This window comes from Dermacentor andersoni, chromosome 4 (genome assembly GCF_023375885.2).
Source record: "Dermacentor andersoni chromosome 4, qqDerAnde1_hic_scaffold, whole genome shotgun sequence".
NCBI lineage: Eukaryota > Metazoa > Arthropoda > Arachnida > Ixodida > Ixodidae > Dermacentor > Dermacentor andersoni.
The window spans coordinates 203,953,792-203,973,800 of NC_092817.1; the positions used below are offsets into that span (position 1 = coordinate 203,953,792).

At 45.4% G+C, this 20,009-nt stretch overlaps 1 protein-coding gene across 1 annotated transcript in view; it reads right to left on the reverse strand.

The window, feature by feature from the left end:
* Positions 1 to 20,009, reverse strand: part of LOC126538326 (KRR1 small subunit processome component homolog) — a 62,703-nt gene that overhangs the window by 26,322 nt on the left and 16,372 nt on the right. Inside the window, exons 4-5 of the mRNA XM_072288012.1 lie at positions 11,702 to 11,827; positions 3,003 to 3,086 (exon numbers count right to left, since the gene is read on the reverse strand). Of these exons, the coding sequence (XP_072144113.1) occupies positions 3,003 to 3,086; positions 11,702 to 11,827 (210 nt within the window). The remainder of the gene's footprint in view (positions 1 to 3,002; positions 3,087 to 11,701; positions 11,828 to 20,009) is intronic.

The following is a 20,009-nucleotide window of genomic DNA, read 5'->3' on the forward strand; positions in this document are numbered from 1 at the left end:
CGCCGCCTATTTGTTGACCTGTTGTCATCCCGCAGCAAACTGGGATGAAAAAAAAAAAATATTTTTGTGGGAAATTTATTTCGTGTAATGATTGCACCCCTGAATTTGCGTCAATATCTTTTGATAAAAAAGTGTGATCATTATGTGAGTAAATATGGTACAATCTGCAAATACAGTGAGCGAGTAAACAAGTTTGTCTTGATGACCAAAGGAGCAAAATAAGCAGAGGAGACTGAAAGTTGTCAAGACAATTGAGCTGTGGTTTCACAACGAGCCTCAAACTACATCCAGGAACATCCTTCTGGACAGTGAGCAGGACTTCGATACAGTCAAACCCGGCTATATCGAACTCGCAAAAAAACGCCTATCAGTTCGATATAGAGCATAATTCGATATAAGCCTGCTAAATAATTGGATGTCATAAAAGCACATACCATATATAAAATCACTTTATTGACGAAACTAGCTTAGTTTCGCATAAAATAGTCCTGCATTTTCTTCTGCTTGGGCAATTTTGCTGCCTGCGACGCACGCACTTCCCCACGTTGTCTAATACCTGTGTCACACGGGCACATTTGGAAGGCCTTCCAGTCAACGGCCTTTGAAACGCCACAACTCTATCGATTCAAAGGAGTTGTCGCGCTGCTACACGGCACTTTTGAAAGGCCATTGAGTGGTTCAGGCGTTTCTCGCAAAATTGTGTGGCGCTGCGGATCTTTATTTTCGTTTTCATGTCACGAAAAGTTAAACAACATATAAAACCATTTAAAAGCACTATAATTTGTTTTATGCTTGTTTATACATTTAAAAAAATTGTTTATACATTGCCATACATATATGTTTAGTTTTTTAAGTTGTTGAGTAGCGAAACTGTGGCAACGTTTGCGCCGCTCGATGCGGCTGCCGTTTTGGTGTGTGTTCGCACATGTCAAGTGGCAAAAACACTTTATTGAATAATGAATAACACTCATATATAGTATTTTTAGAGCATTTTGTTTGATTTGTTCTTTCTAACCGTGAGTACGAGCACACTGTGAACGAGAGGGCATGTTCGCGCTGTTTCCGCTTCCGTTGCTCAAAGGCCATCGAGATTTCGATAGAGTTGTAAGGTGCTCCGTTGACTCGATAGACTATTGACTCGGCGGCCTTCGAAACCGCCCGTGTAGCAGCTCGAACTTGACCTTTGAGTCAACTGACTATCGGTTGGAAGGCCTTCCAAACGCCCGTGTGACACGGGTATAAGGAGTCGGAGCAGCTGAGGCCGCAACCTTCCGCATTCGCGCAGAAGCACTGGACTAATGCGAGTGCACCAATCACTTCGGAGGATGTGGGCAAAGGACCGTAGTTGCTTTCCTCAACGTGCCTACTTTTATTTGTGCTCGGTATGATGTCGGCGATGTAGTCTTCGTTTCCGAGCTCTACCGTGGTCGCGACACCATCATCTGCACTCACAAACTCGTCCACCGTTGATTCGAATGTCCCGGAAATTTTGACAGCTCGCTCCAAACTTCGGCAACACCGGCAACGGCTTCGTCGCATTCATCAGAATTTACAGTCATCACAGAGCACGCGGAAACCGGCACGTATGAAGAACGCCTCGTACACGGCCGTGCGTACGCGTCGGGCGCCATGGGCACCGGGCTGCGAGTCCGGCCACTTTAGCCCTAATCGTGCCGAGAGTGCTCCTCGGAATCTCGCACGCTGCGGGTACATCGCGTTCGACGCGATTTATGATTTCGATCTTCACGACGAAAGGCGAATTCTGCCGCTTCATCACGGCAACACAGCGGGAGAAGGCCCACAAGGCGCAAACACGATAAACCAGAGAAGCAGCCAGACAACTCGCACTTTGGCCATCTTGCACGAAGAGCGCACAGGAGCCTCTGATTGGCTGTCTGAGCAAGCGCTGTATGCAGGCCATATGGGCGGGCCAGGATCATTTTTTGCTGGGGAGTGTCGATAGATAGCCATCTAAAGAAAGGAAGGACGCTTGATTCTGCAACCCGTGAGGGAGCACGGCGAAGCGTCGTCAGGGGAGAGGGAGTGGGAAGTGAAAGATGATAGAGAAAGAGGGAGGATAAAAGACTCCACTATGCGCGACAGGGGGAGTGTCGACGGTTCGCCCGAACAGCCCGAGGCAGCGCGGTCACGGTAGGGAGAGCGGTTGGATCGGTTGGATGGAGCCGCGCCGCCGGGTTTCCCCGCTACCGCGAGGGAAAGCCAACTTCTGGGGGCACTTTTCCGCCGCTTGACGTTCGATATATCGGAAGTCACTGCAATATTTGTTCGATGTAAGCGTAATTTTTGCTATATATACTCATTGTAACTATACCGTGACCAGAAATTGTTCGATATATAGAATAATTCGATGTAGACGGGTTCGATATAGTCGGGTTCGACTGTATTACAAGAACTACCCAAGGCTCGTTTCCAGCTGCGTACCATGTTTGCAAAAATCTGGAATGGAACTTAGGCACGTCGCAACTATTTCACAGCTGTTTCTTCGTGCTCCTTATATCGGCATGCTGCATTCACCAACACAGGCTCTGAAAAACCTCACCAAGTGCACCGTTTCTATGTTCAGCAACTTGGGTTTTGAAGGCTAACAGGCTAACTGTTCTCTCTTCCCCGTTTTCCAATGCCCCCCCCCCCCCCCCCCCCCCCGACTGTGTGACTGCAGCAATCTCAGTTTCATTACATATGTTTGACAGGAAGTCACTAAAAAGGTAGGACACTCCTGCGTAAGATAAAAAAGAAAAGAAAAAACATTTGGCAGTGCATCCATGCTATGATGGGTGTGTACTTGGTGGTGATATCTTTTATGATGTTATGATGATTATTATGAGGAGTGGCACATATGCCCCAGCACATACCCAGTGTTGGCGTGACAGGAAAATGGTTAGATCCTAACATAGATAGATAGATACCAGAAAGTGCATGAAGTATCTTGAGATTGCCACTTGCAATAAAATTGAGAAAGAAACGTAGAAACAAGCCCTCACATGCTGCAGCCCCTTGTAGGGTCCAAGCGCGGCGACTGTGTTGCCCTGCACCAGGACATAGCAGTTGGTCAGCAGCTCGATGGCCTGCGTCAGTGAGCAGAAGTGATGTTACGCAATGCATCTGGTCAATGAACACGGGGCAACGGTGGAAGGCTTGAGGTGTGCGTTGAGAATGCACCTGTCTGTTTCCTGCTATAGTAGCACCAAGTCTCCAGTATGCCTGGTTGCAAAGAATTCCCATGTAATAGTAAGAAGCAAAAGCCCTTTGTTTCCTTTTTATTTGTGTACTTAATGTCTGCACTTCAAGATGAGCCGGATAAGGCAATGACAATGTCAGCATGACATTAATGACATGCCATATTTACACGAATCTAATTTGCACCTTTTTCTCAAAAGATGAGTCCGAATATTGTCTGCCTGGTAGAATCGGATCCGAAACCAAAACTGCGCTTGCGGCGTTGGCAGCAGCCTTCCACCAAAGCTGTCAGACTTATTGCCATTGAGAGATGGCGGCAGAGCACATTTTTTTTAAGGCTGCTGTAGGTTCATGTTGTGCTCGACAACAATCGTTTTCAGGGATACTGTCACTTCCATGAAATTTTGCACAACTCATCACCGCATGCATTGACATATAAGACCACCAGCACTTCTGCCGCCATGCCAAGCTTGCAATCTGCGCAGAGTGTCAGGATTGCTCTCGGCCACATATTTCGACAAGTCTGATGCTGAGCCACGTAAAAACTTGTGAAAGTAATACTACATGTAGTGCTAGTATCTCTAAATGTGATGGCTCAAGCATACCGCCATGTTTGCTTGATATATGTGGCCAATGAAGTGTAAATAGCAATAACGATGCACTGATTTCATACAAAACCTCACTTAAGAAAGAAAAGTTTCCCTTTCATGAAAACTGTACACGCCTTTTTTTTCTGATCGCAAACGTGGGGTCATACTATATATTTCTTTTATAAATCAGGCACAAACATTCTTGTCCATATTACATTCAGGTGCACTTTTATTTTCTCACTTTAAGCCTGGAAACATTTGGGTACGTGTTAGACATGGGGGCACATTAGAATCGTGCAAATGCATTATCATCTCACGGATGGGTGCTTCTACTTCATTCAACATACAATGAAGCCAAAGAATGCAAAGTGGAAATTAACCCTTTGAGGGTTGATTTCTTTCACCATATGCGACCACACAGGGTCGATTTTTTATTGCAGACTCCAATTCTTCTTAGGGACTTATTTCGAGAAAAATTTACCGTAATTTTGCATTGGTATGTATGTACTCTTCATTCATGAATAATAACAATAAAAAAGGAAATAAACTCATAAGTATAAAAAAATTTGATGCATTGTTATACACATAGTTCAAGGCTTTGGAAATGCACACACGAGAATATTTCGCACCTCTGAAATGTTCCTGCTCTTACACTAATATCTAAATCCATAGTGTAATCGAACTGCGTAGGTGCGCGCACTCAAGAAAACTGAGTGGTTGTGTGCCCGTCAAAAAAGCACAACGTGCGACAAACTTCCACTAATCTTCATCTTATCGCCAACCAGAGGCAATTAGTTTTCGCGAGTCTCAAGAAAAAAGAAAATGCCACGGAAAGCATGCATGGCAGCATCCTTCCTATGCACACCCTTATGAGCACTAAATAAGCGAGAAACAAGCGGTCGCCCTTTGAGCGATTAGTAACCAGATAGCCATCAGTTTTGCAAGCGCAAGAAGCTGAAACCACCCGCAGAACAAAACCCAAACCGCTGCCCGCGCGCGCGCCAATGCACAAGCGGTAGTATATAGATGCGCGGGAGCAAACTAGCTCTAAAACAAACCATGCAACAGAAAGAGAGAGCGAGGCGCGCGAAAAAAATTCCCTGTATTCCCACATAGTGGTAGCACATGACAGAAAAGAAAAAGTCGGGAAATTGGTGCGCTTTTTAAACGTAGGTAAAGACGGCGCCGTAAATATACGGCAACGACCATTTTGAACTTGTTTGCGGCGCCATATATTAACGTCATTGACCCGGAAAGGGTTAACTGTTGCATTAATTTAAATGTGGAAATAATAAGGTAAAGGGAAATGGATGAAAAGACAACTTTCCACAAGTGTGGCACCCAAGACCACACCGTCTGCATTATGCACGCAATGCCCTTGCCATTAAGCTTAACATTAAGCGTCGTCCCTAGTGCACTTTCTTGGTTGTATTTACTTTGCATGTTGCATTTACTTTGCATGGTTGTATTTACTTTGCATGGTTGTATTTGCATGTGTACTAGCGGGTATATCTAGCCCTGGGAGTGTTGACCAGCATTTTCTTGTTAAAGCGACCCTGAAATGATTTTGATGATTTTGTACAAACATACTGAGCCGTTAGGGTAGGTCCTTCTGATAATTAAGTGGGACATTTAAGCACTCCGTATGAAGCGCGTAATTTATTATAAGGTTTTAAAAATGTGCATCGCTACTGATCGCAGTAGCAGCGCCCACCTGAGTTATCAGCCGCCCCCTCACAATTGACCTAACTAGCCCTACTGACGTCAGTTGTGCGAGGTGTTTCACTGGCTACCCAGGTTGCATCATCAATAATTTTTCCGATGTTATGGTGAACAAATGTTGTTTGAAATAGTTTGGAATGTTGGTTAAGATTACTCTATAAAAAAATGCAACAGAAAAAGAGTACACATAGATAATTTACCACTACACTCAAGCACTTCCTGCATGCAGCAAGTGTCGTCTGCTTGTGCCACAGTGTGCTCTGTGTTGATACAAGCTGTGTGGTCAGTGGTCTCGAGCTTTCTTTTTGCAAGCACCATGGATTGTTCTTGTTGTGTTGTGGGCTGCATATCTTGTGATCGGCAACGTGCCAAGCTGCGACATCGTGTCCCTCTGCAAGGCAACAGGAAAGCGGAGTGTCTGCAGCGCATCGGGCTGTCGATATCCAATCGGTGCCAGCATCTATGCGTTTGCAGCCATCACTTCATGCCAGAGTATTATCACCACACTAGAGAGTATCAGCACGTCGGGCATTCCGGTAAACACAGGCAGACTGGGTGGTCTGCCAGATGGGTGGAGGCACAAACATGAGCAGTGTGCAGCGTGACACCAATTTTGGGGAACCAGAGCTGAACCAGACAATCGCAGAGCTAATATACAGTCGACTCCCGATAATTCGAAGCCGCTTAATTGGAATTTTTGGTTAATTAGAAGGGAAGTGCTGGTCCCGTCAGTTTTGCATGTAATCCCATGGAAGGAATCGCTTGATAATTCGAAGTCCTCATCCAGTAATATTGTTTAATTGGAAGTTAATTTTCAGCCGGGATCCTCGAGGTGACCGCCATTCTTTGGTAGAATGTGCAATTTTTTCAAGTGCTGCAACAGCTCCGTGTTCCACGTTGGTGTCTTCGCCACTGCAGCCGTCCGCAACGCCGCCCTTGTTGGAGCAGCGCGATTATTCATTGCTATGGCTGCCGTAGCCTCTGCGATCAGCTCCGGTGGCGAAGCGGCTGCCGCGCGTCGCCGGAGCTGATCGCGGAGGCCACGCGGATGCCATAGGTGCACGCAGCACTGCATACTGGCAGCGGTGAGATTGTGCGAGATTAGGCTTGCAGGGTGCGGTGCGCGCAGCGTATGTCGAGGCGTGTGCTGTGGCATGTGTTGGTTGAGGGCCTTTGTGCGTGTAGCTCGTTGGCTAGGTTGTTCCGTGGGTGATCCTACGCTTCGGAATTGACTGTACATATTTGCACAGTTGATAGCCATGGCAAACCGTGGCTCTTATCGCACGCTCGACTTGGCAACGAAAGTCGAGGTTGTGAAGGAAGTTGAGAAGGGAGGTGCCGCTAAACAAGACATAGCGCAGAAGTACGGGATCAAGCAGAACACGCACTGAAACTACATCAAGAACAAGCGCACAATAATGGATGCATTTGAGAACGACAAGTTGAAGACGTCTCGGAAGCGAATGCGCACCGATGCTTACCCAGAGTTGGAGAAGGCTCTGCTGGTTTGGATTAGGGAGGCCCGGAGCAACAAACTTCCTCTCAGAGGAGACATTGTTGCGATGAAAGCCCGAACGCTTGCAACAATGTTGGGGATCGATGACTTCGTTTCGTCAGATGGATGGCTGACGCGCTTTAAAGATCGCCATGACCTGGTCTTTAAGAGCGTGTGTGGTGAAAAAGCGTCCGTTAACCAGGAAACATGCGCCACGTGGAAGGACGGAAAGCTGCGTGAATATCTCGGCGAATACAGACTGGAAGACATCTTCAATGCAGATGAGACTGCACTCTTCTATCGGCTTCTACCAGAGAATACCCTGACATTCAAGGACGACGACTGTGCTGGGGGCAAACGCAGCAAGGAGAGGGTGTCGGTGCTGATCGTGGCAAACATGACTGGCACGGAACAATGTCGCTTACTTGTGATCGGGAAAGCCGCCAAGCCGAGGTGTTTTAAAGGCATAAAGACGCTGCCTGTGGACTATGAGTCGAACAAGAAAGCGTGGATGACGGCTGAAATCTTCAAGAGCTGGATAACGAAATTGGACCGCAAGGTTGCTTCTTCGAACCGCAAGGTGTTGTTCCTTGTGTATCACTGCAGTGCTCACGTGAATGTGCCAGCCTTAAGTGCAATACGCCTCGCATTTGTGCCTGCAAACACGACAGCTGTTTTGCAGCCATTGGACCAAGGCATCATCAAGAATGTTAAGGTCCTGTACAGGCGGCACTTCCTCGAGCCCATGATTTTGTGCATGAATAATTCCGCAAAATACGAGGTGAGCCTGCTCAGTGCCATTCACATGTTAGCGCGAGCATGGGATCGTGTGAAGCAAGAAACAATCGCAAACTGCTTTAGGGCTTGCGGTTTTGTAACAGCTTCTTCGGAGGATGTCTCTGCAATTTCTTCGGAGGAAGCGTCAATAAGCGAGCTTGACAGCACTGATTTTGGTGATGCTCTCGGGGACGTCAATTTTGAAGATTACGTCGCCGTAGACAAGGCGGTCGAAACGTGCGGTGCACTAACGGATAAAGAGATTGTGGAGATTATTCGGCCCCAGGAAAGCGACTATGACGTTGAAGACGAGCCACCACCTAAGGCTGCCGATGCAGCTGTGGGCCTTGCTCTCGCGGAGCGCTTCCTTGCCGCTGAAGGTAACGTGGAAGAAGCGTTCCGCCACATCTACAGCCTGCAGAACTTGCTTTCAGCAGCGCGATTCGGCAAGAAGAAACAGAGAAAGATGACCGACTATTTTTCTTAGGGAAAATACTCGATTTCGCTACCAATAAAGTGCTGTTTTTGTGCTTTGTGCTTAACTGGAAGTTCATTTAATTCGAAGTTTTTTGCGGTCCCCGTGAACTTCGTATTAACAGGAGTCGACTGTAGCAGTAACCAAGTGTATTCTACTTTGTTGCTGGTGTAAATTTTCGGCAGCAGCATAATCAAGAACACGCTGTCTTTATCAATGTTTTAAGCTTGGTTACAGCAATATTGGCTCTGTTTGGCCGGTAAAGCTCTGCGCTACCAGGTGGCTCTACCGAGCAGGCTGCTCAAGTTTATGCTGGAGCCCCTTCATCATAGCAGTAGTACCGTATTTACACGATTGTAAGTCGACCCCTTTTTTTAAATTTGGAAGTCTGAAGTTGGGGGGTCGACTTACAATCGGAACCGAAACATGGCCCCGCCAAAAAAAGCGATACCAACGGGAGCTTCAATGTAGTTAGAATTTTATGTTTGCTCTATGGCCCTACCCGTATCTTTTCGCTATCCCGCGTGTTTGTTCACTTTTCGGAAGGGTTTTTCAACATTTTTGAGAGTTTTACAGTGCATGCAACACTCATGGGGGGGTGTCGATAGTTGATGGAAGCGCCGCTGTTCCCATTTGCGGCGGCACCCTCAGAACGGCGGCGCTTGCGGGGAGTATCGGTAGTTCATGGAAGAGCAGACACCGCTCGCTGGTTTCTCTTTCTCGGTTTGAAGGCATTGGTATTGGTATGGCATTGGTTTGACGCGTTCCACTTGACTGCCGGCTACGGGCTACATCTATGCTTCCCCAGTCGTCATGAGTGCTCCAGGCCCACTAATCGTTCGGCACTCGTTCACAGCAGCGTTCAAGAGGGCTGCCATCCTTTACGCCGAAGAAACAATTCCCTGTACAGCGGGCCGAAATTTCGATGTTTCTAAACGGGTGGTGCGAGAGTGGCGACTGCAGCGAAGCGAAATTTTCACCTGTGACGACAAGTGAGAAATTTCCCACGTGCCAAAGTCTGGACGCTTTCCGGAGCTGTAGGCTAAGCTTGCGGCATACGTCGCTGAAATCCGTGATCGGTCCCTGCCAGTGAAGTGCGACGTGGTCATGAAACAAGCCCGGACCTTCGCCTTAATTTTAAGGTTCTGCTCCGCTGCGAGTACAACGAGTGGCTGGCGGCAGAAGACTGCGAAATTACGCCAACCGGACCTGTCAAAAGAGCCTCCCTGACGGCTGCGTGTAGTTGGGTGCATTTGGCGTGGGCTGCTGTTCTGCAATATGTCCTGGTGCGGTCGTTTGCCAAATTTGAAATTTCGCTGGACCACGACGCGCTGTAGGACCGCAGCAACGATGACGATGGCAGCACTAGTGAAGACGAGTAGCCCAGTGACCATGTCAGCTACTAATAAATTTTCGTTATCGAATGCGCCCTCGGGTATGCTCTCTTATTTTTTTTTTTTTCGGTCACGCGATATAGGGGGGTCGACTTACATTCGAGTCGACTTACAATCGTGTAAATACGGTAGTACGAAGGGCTTTAGTTTATGCTTACGCCCATCCATCAAAGCACCCAGCTTGCCTGCGTTTACCGAAGTACTGGACACACTCACCGCTGCAACAGAACATTTGCAATGCACGCTGCTTACTGGGGATCGACGGCCAGGCAGCTAGCGGAGAGGCTTTGCGCTAGCTCCAAGACACCGGAAGTAGATGACACATTGTCGTATCATGATGCAGAGCCAGTGAAGGAGGCGCTAGCCCCGATTCCTCGGCGAACGAGTTGAGGAGAAAAAGCATGGCTAGATAGGAGGGTAATTTGTAATCGTTTGCAGCTCTCTTAATATGAAGCGCTTAACTTAAATTGCAGCACAAACATTTTACCACAGCTGTACCGTACGCAGCTACATAATTTGTGCAAACTGTTCCAGGGACTGTTCAACAAACAATCAAGCAGCTCATTTCTCCTTATTCTTCTCGTACACGGCACTGCATTGAAACCAAATCAGAGCCAGGCAGACAAAAGAGCTGCTTCACATGACATCAAAGGTGGCAACACATGCTGCGAACACGAACAGTGGACACAATGTGTCAGGATAATGCAGTCGACTACAGCGAATCTTAATTGGTGCAGAATTGGCACAGAACTTTAAATGCTTTTGTGCCACTTGACTCCTCACGGCATAAAAATGAACCTTGCTTTATGAAGGTCACATCACAGTTAAAACCTTAATGCCTGACACAGTTGTTCATAGCAATAAGGGCTCTGCACATGTATAAAAAAAAGTTACGCAAGCTGCCAGGACCCATGCTGCAGCTCCCATCACGACCTCATAAGTGGCAAACACAGGGTTGCTGTTAAAGATCGTCTTGGAAAATGAAGGTACTGCACTAAACACACATGGACAACAGAAGTAGAAGTGTACAAGACGTTCACATCCTGTCCATTTCTACTTCTGTTATCCATGTGTTTTTAGCACAATACTCCCCTTTTTACATGATGAACATCCACCAAATTGCTGCTCTAAAGATCATCTGTTTAAAGGCATGGATTGTGAGTGTGCATGTTAATTTTTACCATTAATTTGGAGAAAAATTGCAGGACACTCAGCTGCAATGGTTGGTGCACGTGACCAGAATGTCCAAAAAAACTACACAATACAAATTTTGTTCATGTCTGTAGACCTGAAAAAAATCTTTTGCTGTCCTTTCAGCAAAAATTTGGAAGACGCTTAAGCTTCGCCTTTAAGAGTGAAACGCAATAGCATTCAAAGATCCATGACTGCTTCTCACGCTTCCCGGCAATTGCAGCTCATGTAACCGCACTATTTACCGAGAAATGATGGCGGCAAACGCTATGAATGAAGGCAAGCCTTCTGGTAGAAACGCGGCCTCTTGTGGGCCAAGATGCAGCGGAGGTGAGCGCCTTGTGGAGATGTTGGAAGGAACTGGGCATGCCACTTTATAGCCTTTGGGATTTACATGCGCAAACCTGGGAGGCTATGGCCGTTCTATGAATGGTAGAAATGCTGGAAAAGGGGTTTGTGTGTGTGTGTGTTTTTTTTTTTTGTTTTTTTGCATAAGAGAATTATATTTTCTCGTATATTCAACTTATAATCCGACGCTATCATGTATGCAGGTTGTGTGTATGTCGTACTTTACCATTTTTCTACTAATTTAAGCTTGAGAAATTCAATTAGTTCAGTAACTTCCTTTCACCACATGGAGGGCCTGGGTATGTGTGGTTCCAAATTCTTTGTGCTAAAACGATGTCCGACGCAGGCCGCTGGATGCAGGACACCGACGCCAGATTTTCTGCGACACAGAGCCCTTAGCATTATTGTGTTAAAAATGTGCCATGAAGAGTCGGAAGTTTTGAGCCACAAAATGACAATGGGCAGAATTGACCACCAAGCGCAGCAGATACAGCCGTAAAAGGGTTCACACCTTGAGTGTGGTACCATTGGGTCCCAGCAGCCTCTGGCGCCTCTTGATGAACCGCTCCCGGTTGCGCACCAGGCTGCCAATCTTCACTATGTCACAGCCCACACCGTCTTCCAGCACCCGGATGGCCTGGCAACCAGGGAAAATGTGCGCTATTAATCTCTGCAATGGAATTTATGGGCCCGACTAGGATTGCCAGGGTGCCCATATTCCTAAAGTACTAGCCATGGAATTCCCAAAGCCAGACAAGAGCTAGCCAGTCTGGACCAAAGATCACAAAAGTAGCCAAGAAAGTATAGCTGAACATTGCACAGACAGTCGCCACAGTGAAACCACAGTATTCCGAAATGTGGACATGAAACATGTTCAAATGACTGCATAGAATTTTTCAACTTTTGAATATTTTTATTTATTGATTGATTCTTACTGTCAGGATATTATGTACAAAGCTAGCACAAGTTTAAAGAATTCAATACTATATAGCAATTGGGATATGAAGACACAACATGTCAAAATATGAAAATAATTAATCACGTGAGTTAAACATAACAAGTTAAAGTACATCGCTGTATAGGCCAATGAAAATAATTTAGGAAATATGAGACAATGTAATGACGCTGAACACGTGAAACTGACAAGCAGCAAGCAATAATGATTTAAAAATAAACATTAACAATAATTATACAAAATATATAAAACAAACAACCGTTTACAAATACTATTTAGAAACAGCCTTTTCAAAAGCTTGTAAGTCAAGACACTCAACTATTTATAGTGGTAAGTTATTCCACTCATTTGTGCATCGAACTAAAAATTAGTGTTTCGATGATTCTGTTCTATAATTAAGAGGGTTGATATGTTTTGAATGGTTTGTTTGGGGGTTAGCAGGATTCTGTAACATGATGTGTTTTTCTAATTCCACCTTATAGTCTCCGCTCAATACGTGAAAAATAAGAATATGAACCTATTAAGCTGCATTTTTCACTTGACAGTCATAAATTCAGCTCTGCCTCTAAGTTCAGTAACAGACTGTGTTCTAGCATACCAATTAAAATATAAACTTCAAGGCCTTGTTTTCTACACGCTCACATTTTAGTGTGTTTTGTTAAGTGCATGGGTCCCAAATATGACTTGCATAAGTCAGTACAGAAAGTACAGTCATCTTGTAAGCCATTGTTTTTATTTCCGGTGTGGCATGGTGAAGTTTTCGTCGCTAGGAGGAAAGTTTACACATGGGGCCTCATTGCAAATGTTGTCAACATGTACTGACCAGTTCAAACCATGTGTAAGATGAATCCCTAGGTATTTAAGTTCCTTAACTTCAGCTAATTTTGCACCATTGAAGGAAAAGCTAATAGATCATTTTGCCCGTTACGCATATAAAAATAGTTTTTGGTGTATTAATTTCCATTCCCCCCCTCCCCCTCTTCACACCAGACTAAATTTTTTTTTTTTGCTTGTTACTAAGTGTCTGTTGGTCATTGGGGGAGCACATTTTAGCATACACAATGGTGTCATCTGCATACTAATGCTTTCTTGCTACTTGTTTTGAAAAACCTGCACCCACATTGCTAATATAAATGGAAAAAGTAAAGAGCCTATAACGGATCCTGGTGGCACATCCGCCGGTCAAACTGATTTCTTGGTAATGGAAACAATTTATTTAAACAAACAGTTCCCTCTCTGAAAAATTTGTCTCTATAAATTTTAATAGCTGAGTATTACCAAGGAAATGAGACAAGTTTATAAGCGGCTTTCTGTGGGATGTTTTATCGAATGATTTCCGTAAATTAATGATGATGATATCTATTTGAACCGTTCCATCAATACATTCACCGATTTCATGTGTAACCTCAGTGAGAATTGTGAGTGTAGAGTAGCCTTGTCGAAAACCGTGCTGATTTTTACCTAAAATCCTGTTTTCTTCCATAAGTTTCATTAGGTGGGTAGCTAAAATGTGCTCCAGGGTTTTGAAACATGCACTTGTCAAAGAGACTGGCCGGTAATTAGCAACATCATTTTTGAATCCTTTTTTGTGAATTGCTATCATCTTAGTCCACCCCCAGAGTTTTAGAACGCCAACAGATCCAAGAGATTTGGTAAAGATATCCACAAGGAGAAATGAGCACCTCAGCATACCGCTTTAAAATAGCGTTGGGAATTTGATTGGGGCCTGGATATTTTTACTCAGATTAAAAAGCAAATGCAGAATGCTGCTTACTAGAAAGTCGTGTTAGGGGTGTAGCGCCATTTTCCCAAGTGAAAACTGATTAAAAATATTAATTGGAGGCAAGCCATTTTAGAGCTATTCGTGATAGTTGCATTTTCACTTGCCAGAAATTGAATGCCAGATTTGGGTTGAGAAATGTACCTCCAGAGTTTGCACAGGGACATTTTGATGAAATTAGTTAGTGTTTCCTTCCTGTAACAGTGTTTCGCTTGAATAATTTACCTTTTGAGCTCCTGTGAAATGAAATTTACACGATAACGCGCTGTTGAAGAGAATAGCCTTCATTTGTTCAAAGGACGCATTTTATGAATTATTTTCCATGTAATGCATGGGTTTTTTTCATGTGAAAGCATCAAATAGCTCATTGAGTGAAAAAGCCAGTGTCTGGCGTCTGTAGCAGCCTAAATTTCCATTGGCTGCGGCACCGCGTCACAGGCGCGTGGTTTCTTTCTTTCTTCCAAAATGCTGTGAAAGACAACTCCAACTCCCTCACGTGACCATACTGTAATGAAGAAGAACGCCTGGTGGTTGTGCTAAGTGAAGCACTATACCAGTTATCAACCCTTCATCAAATAAACCTCCTTGATAACTTTGTGACTGGTAGAGCGCATCACCGAGCACAATCTCAAAGCTATAGCCTCTATGGCATGTGATGCTGTTGGCAATCCTGCTGCCTAAAGCCAGGCATTATTCTTCATTACAATGTGATAGAAAACAGGGGACGCCAATTAACATTTCAAATCTACTAAAGCAGCACAGCGGATAATGCACTAATGTGTCAAGATTTCTCCGATGCACACATGACTTGGTACAATGATTGTACTGAGTGAGAACCAGTGCTGCTTCATCAAAACTTGGCACCTACTGCCACGTGGCACTGATCACCCTGTGCGATTGGTGCACATCATACTGTCCACTAAGCACACACAGCTTTTGCTTTCTTTGCTTGCTGTTGCGTGCATGTTTCCTAGCAGACTGCACTCACGTTTCCTGGTTTCACCTGTGCAGTTAGCTGCCTTTGTGACCGCACCCCATCCAACCATGCAAGCAATGCACAAGCACGGTGCATGCCTATAAGCGAATGTGGGTGGCTTTTGTTTTCACAAGTGACACACACTCGGACCGCTCAAACTGAGAGAGATGTCCAACCAGGAACTATCCGAAGAGAGCGCAGCTGAGGAAGACAGTGATTGAAGTGTGGAGTGCAATTTAAGTAAATGTTTACTTAAATGTTTACTTATAAATGTACTCGTATTGTACGTGGATAAAACTTTTTTTTTACATTTCACATCCCATAAATTTCACCTTGCACTATCGTATTTACTTGCGTAATGATCGCGGCCATAAATTTTGCCGTCAAAATTCGATTTTTTTTCTTTCCATTGTAATGGTCGCACCCCGAACCTGCCGTAGCGATATGTTGTGCGCCAAGTCTAGCTAATGATGATTGCGCTTACCATCTGTCGAATGCTGTTAAATGCTACGCGAACAACTCTTGAAGACACACCAAGCGGTCTGCACGCAACAAGCATTAGGCAGACGCCCCATTTCATTCCTTTCATCACTTTCCGCACTTCCATGAAAAGAAAAAAAAGCTACAACCAAATTTGCCTTGGCTTTATTACTTGTAGGCTTCATAATGGTTTTGGCCAACAACAAAAAAGGCGCCTTTCGATTCTTCTCGTCTGCACTCGTGGGCAAGCAACAAATCGCGAGCGGCAACTATGGTGGCCACGTTTACACTGATACAGAAGAAGTGTACCCTATTCATATGCCGATGCTTGTAACGCAGCTAAGATATTCACCCACCCTTAGTGGAGATGTGCTGTATTAGGATAGTAGTGAAGACAAATGCCGCAGTTTCTGCAGCATGCCCGCCGTGTGTTTCTATGTCACTGGTAGCTATGCGCACCTATTTCTGTTTCTGTCCCTTCAAAATGGACATGGCCATGTTATTGTCGCAAGCTTGCCAAAATTAACAATATTACTCATTACTGATACGGAAGAAACTGTTTCAATGCACGTAATGTACTCACGAGAAGAACAAAAATCGCATTCGGCTTGCTCCGCCGGCCGCCATACTTGTTTTGGTGTCCCGCACTGTTACAGCGGCAGCCGCCTGCTTGTTAACCTGTTTTCATCCCGCAGCAAATGCAGGATGACAAAAGAATTTATTTTCGCGGGAAATTTCACCCACGTAATGATCGCACCCCTGAATTTGCATCAATTTTTTTAACAAAAAAGTGCTATGTACTACGCAAGTAAATACAGTATGTGCGGGCTCGTATTATATGTGGGCTTTTACAGTATACAATGAATAGGGCTTACAAATAGCATAGCTGATGGACATGCATCAGTGACACATTTTAGTTGGCACTGGCCAAATGGAATATAAATGCAGTGGGAATGTGACCCACTACATGCCATGTGTTATTAACTTGAAGTGAGTTGTGAATATTAAATCACATGCAAGCACAAGTGTTTGGTGGATGACATTTTTATACAGTAGAAAATTCAGGTCTGTGTGCCTATCACATAATTTTTTTTTTCTAAGCAGACATCTTTGGTTTCTCCAATTTTTAAAGAAAGAAAGCATACAATATAATGACATCGAATATGAACACAGGTTCATGAACACAATTGCACAGAAGTTTGCAAATGTACCTGTCTTGGGAGGACAACGAAGGGATGCGTACTTGCAAATACGCGTCAAACATGATAATAAGAATTCACTGAATAAAAGAAAAACACACAATGCAAACATCCATGTACCCCCTTGGACAACATGGATGGGTGGCTCATTCGCTCCGAGCCTGAGTTGAGACAGCTCTGTGGCTGTCATAGATTTAAGAATGTGTGTAGTGCGTGCTTACTCTGCAAGAATGCAAGGAGTCCCCCCCTGTGACGATACTAAAGGACTTAAGTAACATGGAAAAGACTTTTGGCATCATGGTGATCATTACCGTAGTGAAGACGTGCATACAGCACGTTTACGCAGCAAGAATTATAAGGTACAAGAAATGTAAGGTATCCCCTCTGTGAGGATACCAAGAACCTAGTTAGAATGGAAGATGCTTTCTTTTTTTTTTGCATAAGGAAAGAATTCATATAATCGTTATTTACCATAGAGAAACTTGGAGATGTGCGCATTGCGAGTTTATGCTGCAAGAAATCCCCCTTTTGAAGGATACTACTTGCATACTATTTACCTAATAAACATGTAAGAAAAGACATTTTTGGCATAACAGCCAAATTCACATGGGAGGGTTGAAACTTCTGTAAAAAAAAAAAATGAACCAAGGCAGTAAAGCCTGTGGAGTAGGACCAGAGGAATTATTACTCGTAAATGAACTGGAATGTGTGTTGGTGTCCTGAGTGCCTTTGGAAGCCCTGTCTTGGGAGGGAATGTCAGATGGAAGCTCAGGAGATTCTTCTGCATAGGGTGATACTGGTCGCGGGGATGAAACAGGAGGTTGTAATGAAGTGGATGCAGCAGGAAAGCCGGTACCAGTAGTATTCTTGCTGATGCAATGCCTTGCAAGACTTGGTCACGAAGGGACTCGTCGTGCTAAGTGCCAAACACACAAGCAGGCGCTAGCCTTTGTAAAGCAGTGATGAAGTCCTGGAAGGTTTCCCCGGGTCATTGTTTTCTGTCACTGAAAGTAATACGATCTACCAGGAGATTTGTGCTTTCTTCATAATGTTGGTTGAAGATGCAAAGAAAGTCTTAGAATGTTGCAGCTGTCAGGTCCATTTGTGACGCCTTATTGTAGTAGAGACGCTGCCCCTCAAATCCTAAATTACTCAGTAAAATGGCCTTCTTCCTCTCATCTTGTAGTGCCTCGCATCCAATCGCCTGGAGAAACGTGCAAAAAAAAACTATCCAAGTCAACCACGGTACCAAAGGAGTACCGGGTAATGCAAGGAAAGACGGCATGGGGGGCACGATAGCCATGCTGAGCACCGAGAACAAAGACGGGGGAGTTGAGGTTGACGGAGCAGAAGTAGGAGTAGTAGCGTCTTGCATGCCGGAAGCCATGTAGGAGCAGTACAGTGGAAACCACTTATAATGATACGGGTTATAACAATATATCGGTTATAACATTGAGAAGCTGCTGCAGCGTCAATTTTTGTATGTGTTCCATGGTGAAATAACCCGCTTACTACAATGCCCTCATGTCGCAGTAGCGGTTACAACGATAAAATCTGGCTGCTGGGTGTCCGAGCCGAAAGGTAGTGAAATGTGAAATCCTTGAAAAAAGAAAAAAATGAAAACGAGACATTCGAGCCGCTGCAAGATGGCTCTCTGCTCCAACAGCCGCAGCGCGCTAGTTTTCCAGCCATCTCCGCATGCCTCTCTCCCGTTGCCTTTCCACCCCTCCGAACACGAATGAGCTGCACCCATAGCTCTAAGCCACCCCATCCTCTGAAACACGAATGGACCGCGTCAACTGCACTGCTCGCAGGTTGCTCGCCTGTTGCTCGCTGGCTCCTCATTCAGCGCAGTTCTGCAAACAGCTTAATCGCTCGCGTTCATCCTTGCTGGTTGCGTCAAAATCGTGCCTGGTCGCGCGGTTTCTCAGCCTCATTTTACACGCCACCGAAACGGAAAATGGCTGATCCGCCTGCTAATCATCGGCAATGCACGACGTTGCCGGTGAAAAGAAAGTGCACGGCTATAGATTTTTGAAACTAAGTGCTTCTAACCGATGAGGCGATCGTTGCGAATGTGCTTGCATCACATAGCAACAGCGACGATGGCAGCGATGACATGGTAGGGCAGGCTGCCTCAACATTGTCCTCACAGGAGGCCCGGCAGATGATTCAGTTCCTCTGGGGCTTCCGTTTTCGCGATGAACCTTCCGCTGCACTACGTGGAGCACCTGGATGCCTTGGAGGATGTACACAAGCTTTACGTAAAGCATGCAAGGCTGACAGACATAGGGTTTTCTTGTGCAAGCCAGCGAGAAGTGCATGGCAAGATGCTTGTGGCGATCTTGCCTCAGCGTTTCTTGTGGATTTTTTAAGCTGACAGGCTGCCCCAGCAGCCTTCTCACAATTTTTAAATGGCCCTTTCGGGGCCACCAAAGCAATGCTTCGGCAGTGCTTGCATATTGCGAGCCACCCGTGACCCCACTTTTAAGTTGTTATTGCAGTGCCACTTTTAACGCCGACAGCCACGGCTTGTGACGCGATCGAAGCTTCCAGGAAGCAGTTAAATGAGTGAACATAATCAGCAGCTGGATGGAGGAAGGTGCTTGGGAGGGGCACTGGCTTAGCTGCTATTATAGTTTTCTCGCATCAGCTCTGCCATCCCCCTATTTTGATTTTTTCATGCAACCCTGTTATAACAATTATTGGTTATAACGATAAAATTTTCATGGCAATTGAATATTGTTATAAGTGGGTTAGACTGTAGTAGAATGGCAGAGGCAAGCAGCAAGCAGAATAAACAGTTACCTCGTCGCCAGTTTGTAGTATGTGAACGGCAACAGAACGCGCTGTACAGCCGGACGCGGCACAGCTACAACGTGCTACATAGCTGAACGTTGCTCAAGTGGAACACTTGCAGCGTGCATGCAGGAACCGGCGTCCGCAGCAGCAAAACGGCATGGGAGTGTTGATACCATCGCCAGTTTGTAGCAGAGCTTCGACAGGGCAGCTGGACGCAGGACCTATGGCGAGAGGCCTAATGGCCGGGGTGCGAAGCGCCGCAAAATAAGAGCTGGACTGCTCAAGTTGGGGACCAGACAACGAATCTGTTTATTCCAATGAGGGAAAAAGGAACACAGCAGGGTACCCGTACAGTGTTGGGCGCGGAGTGGCGCTAGCAGTCATAACCATTACGAAACCAAAACAGGAAAACAGGAAATCGCAGTAGTACTCAATCAGCCAGTTGGCGGGTGCCAATGATGAAGGCATGACCAAGGCTGTAGTATTGCCAAAAGTGAGATTCGCAGAATACATCCCTAGGCGCAAATCGTAACACCTCCTTTGCATTAAGTGGGAGCGGAGGTTTTCGTCGTAGGCAGATCGGTCAAAATAGATGTGTGCCTACTGGGGTAGTTTTCGGGGTCTACA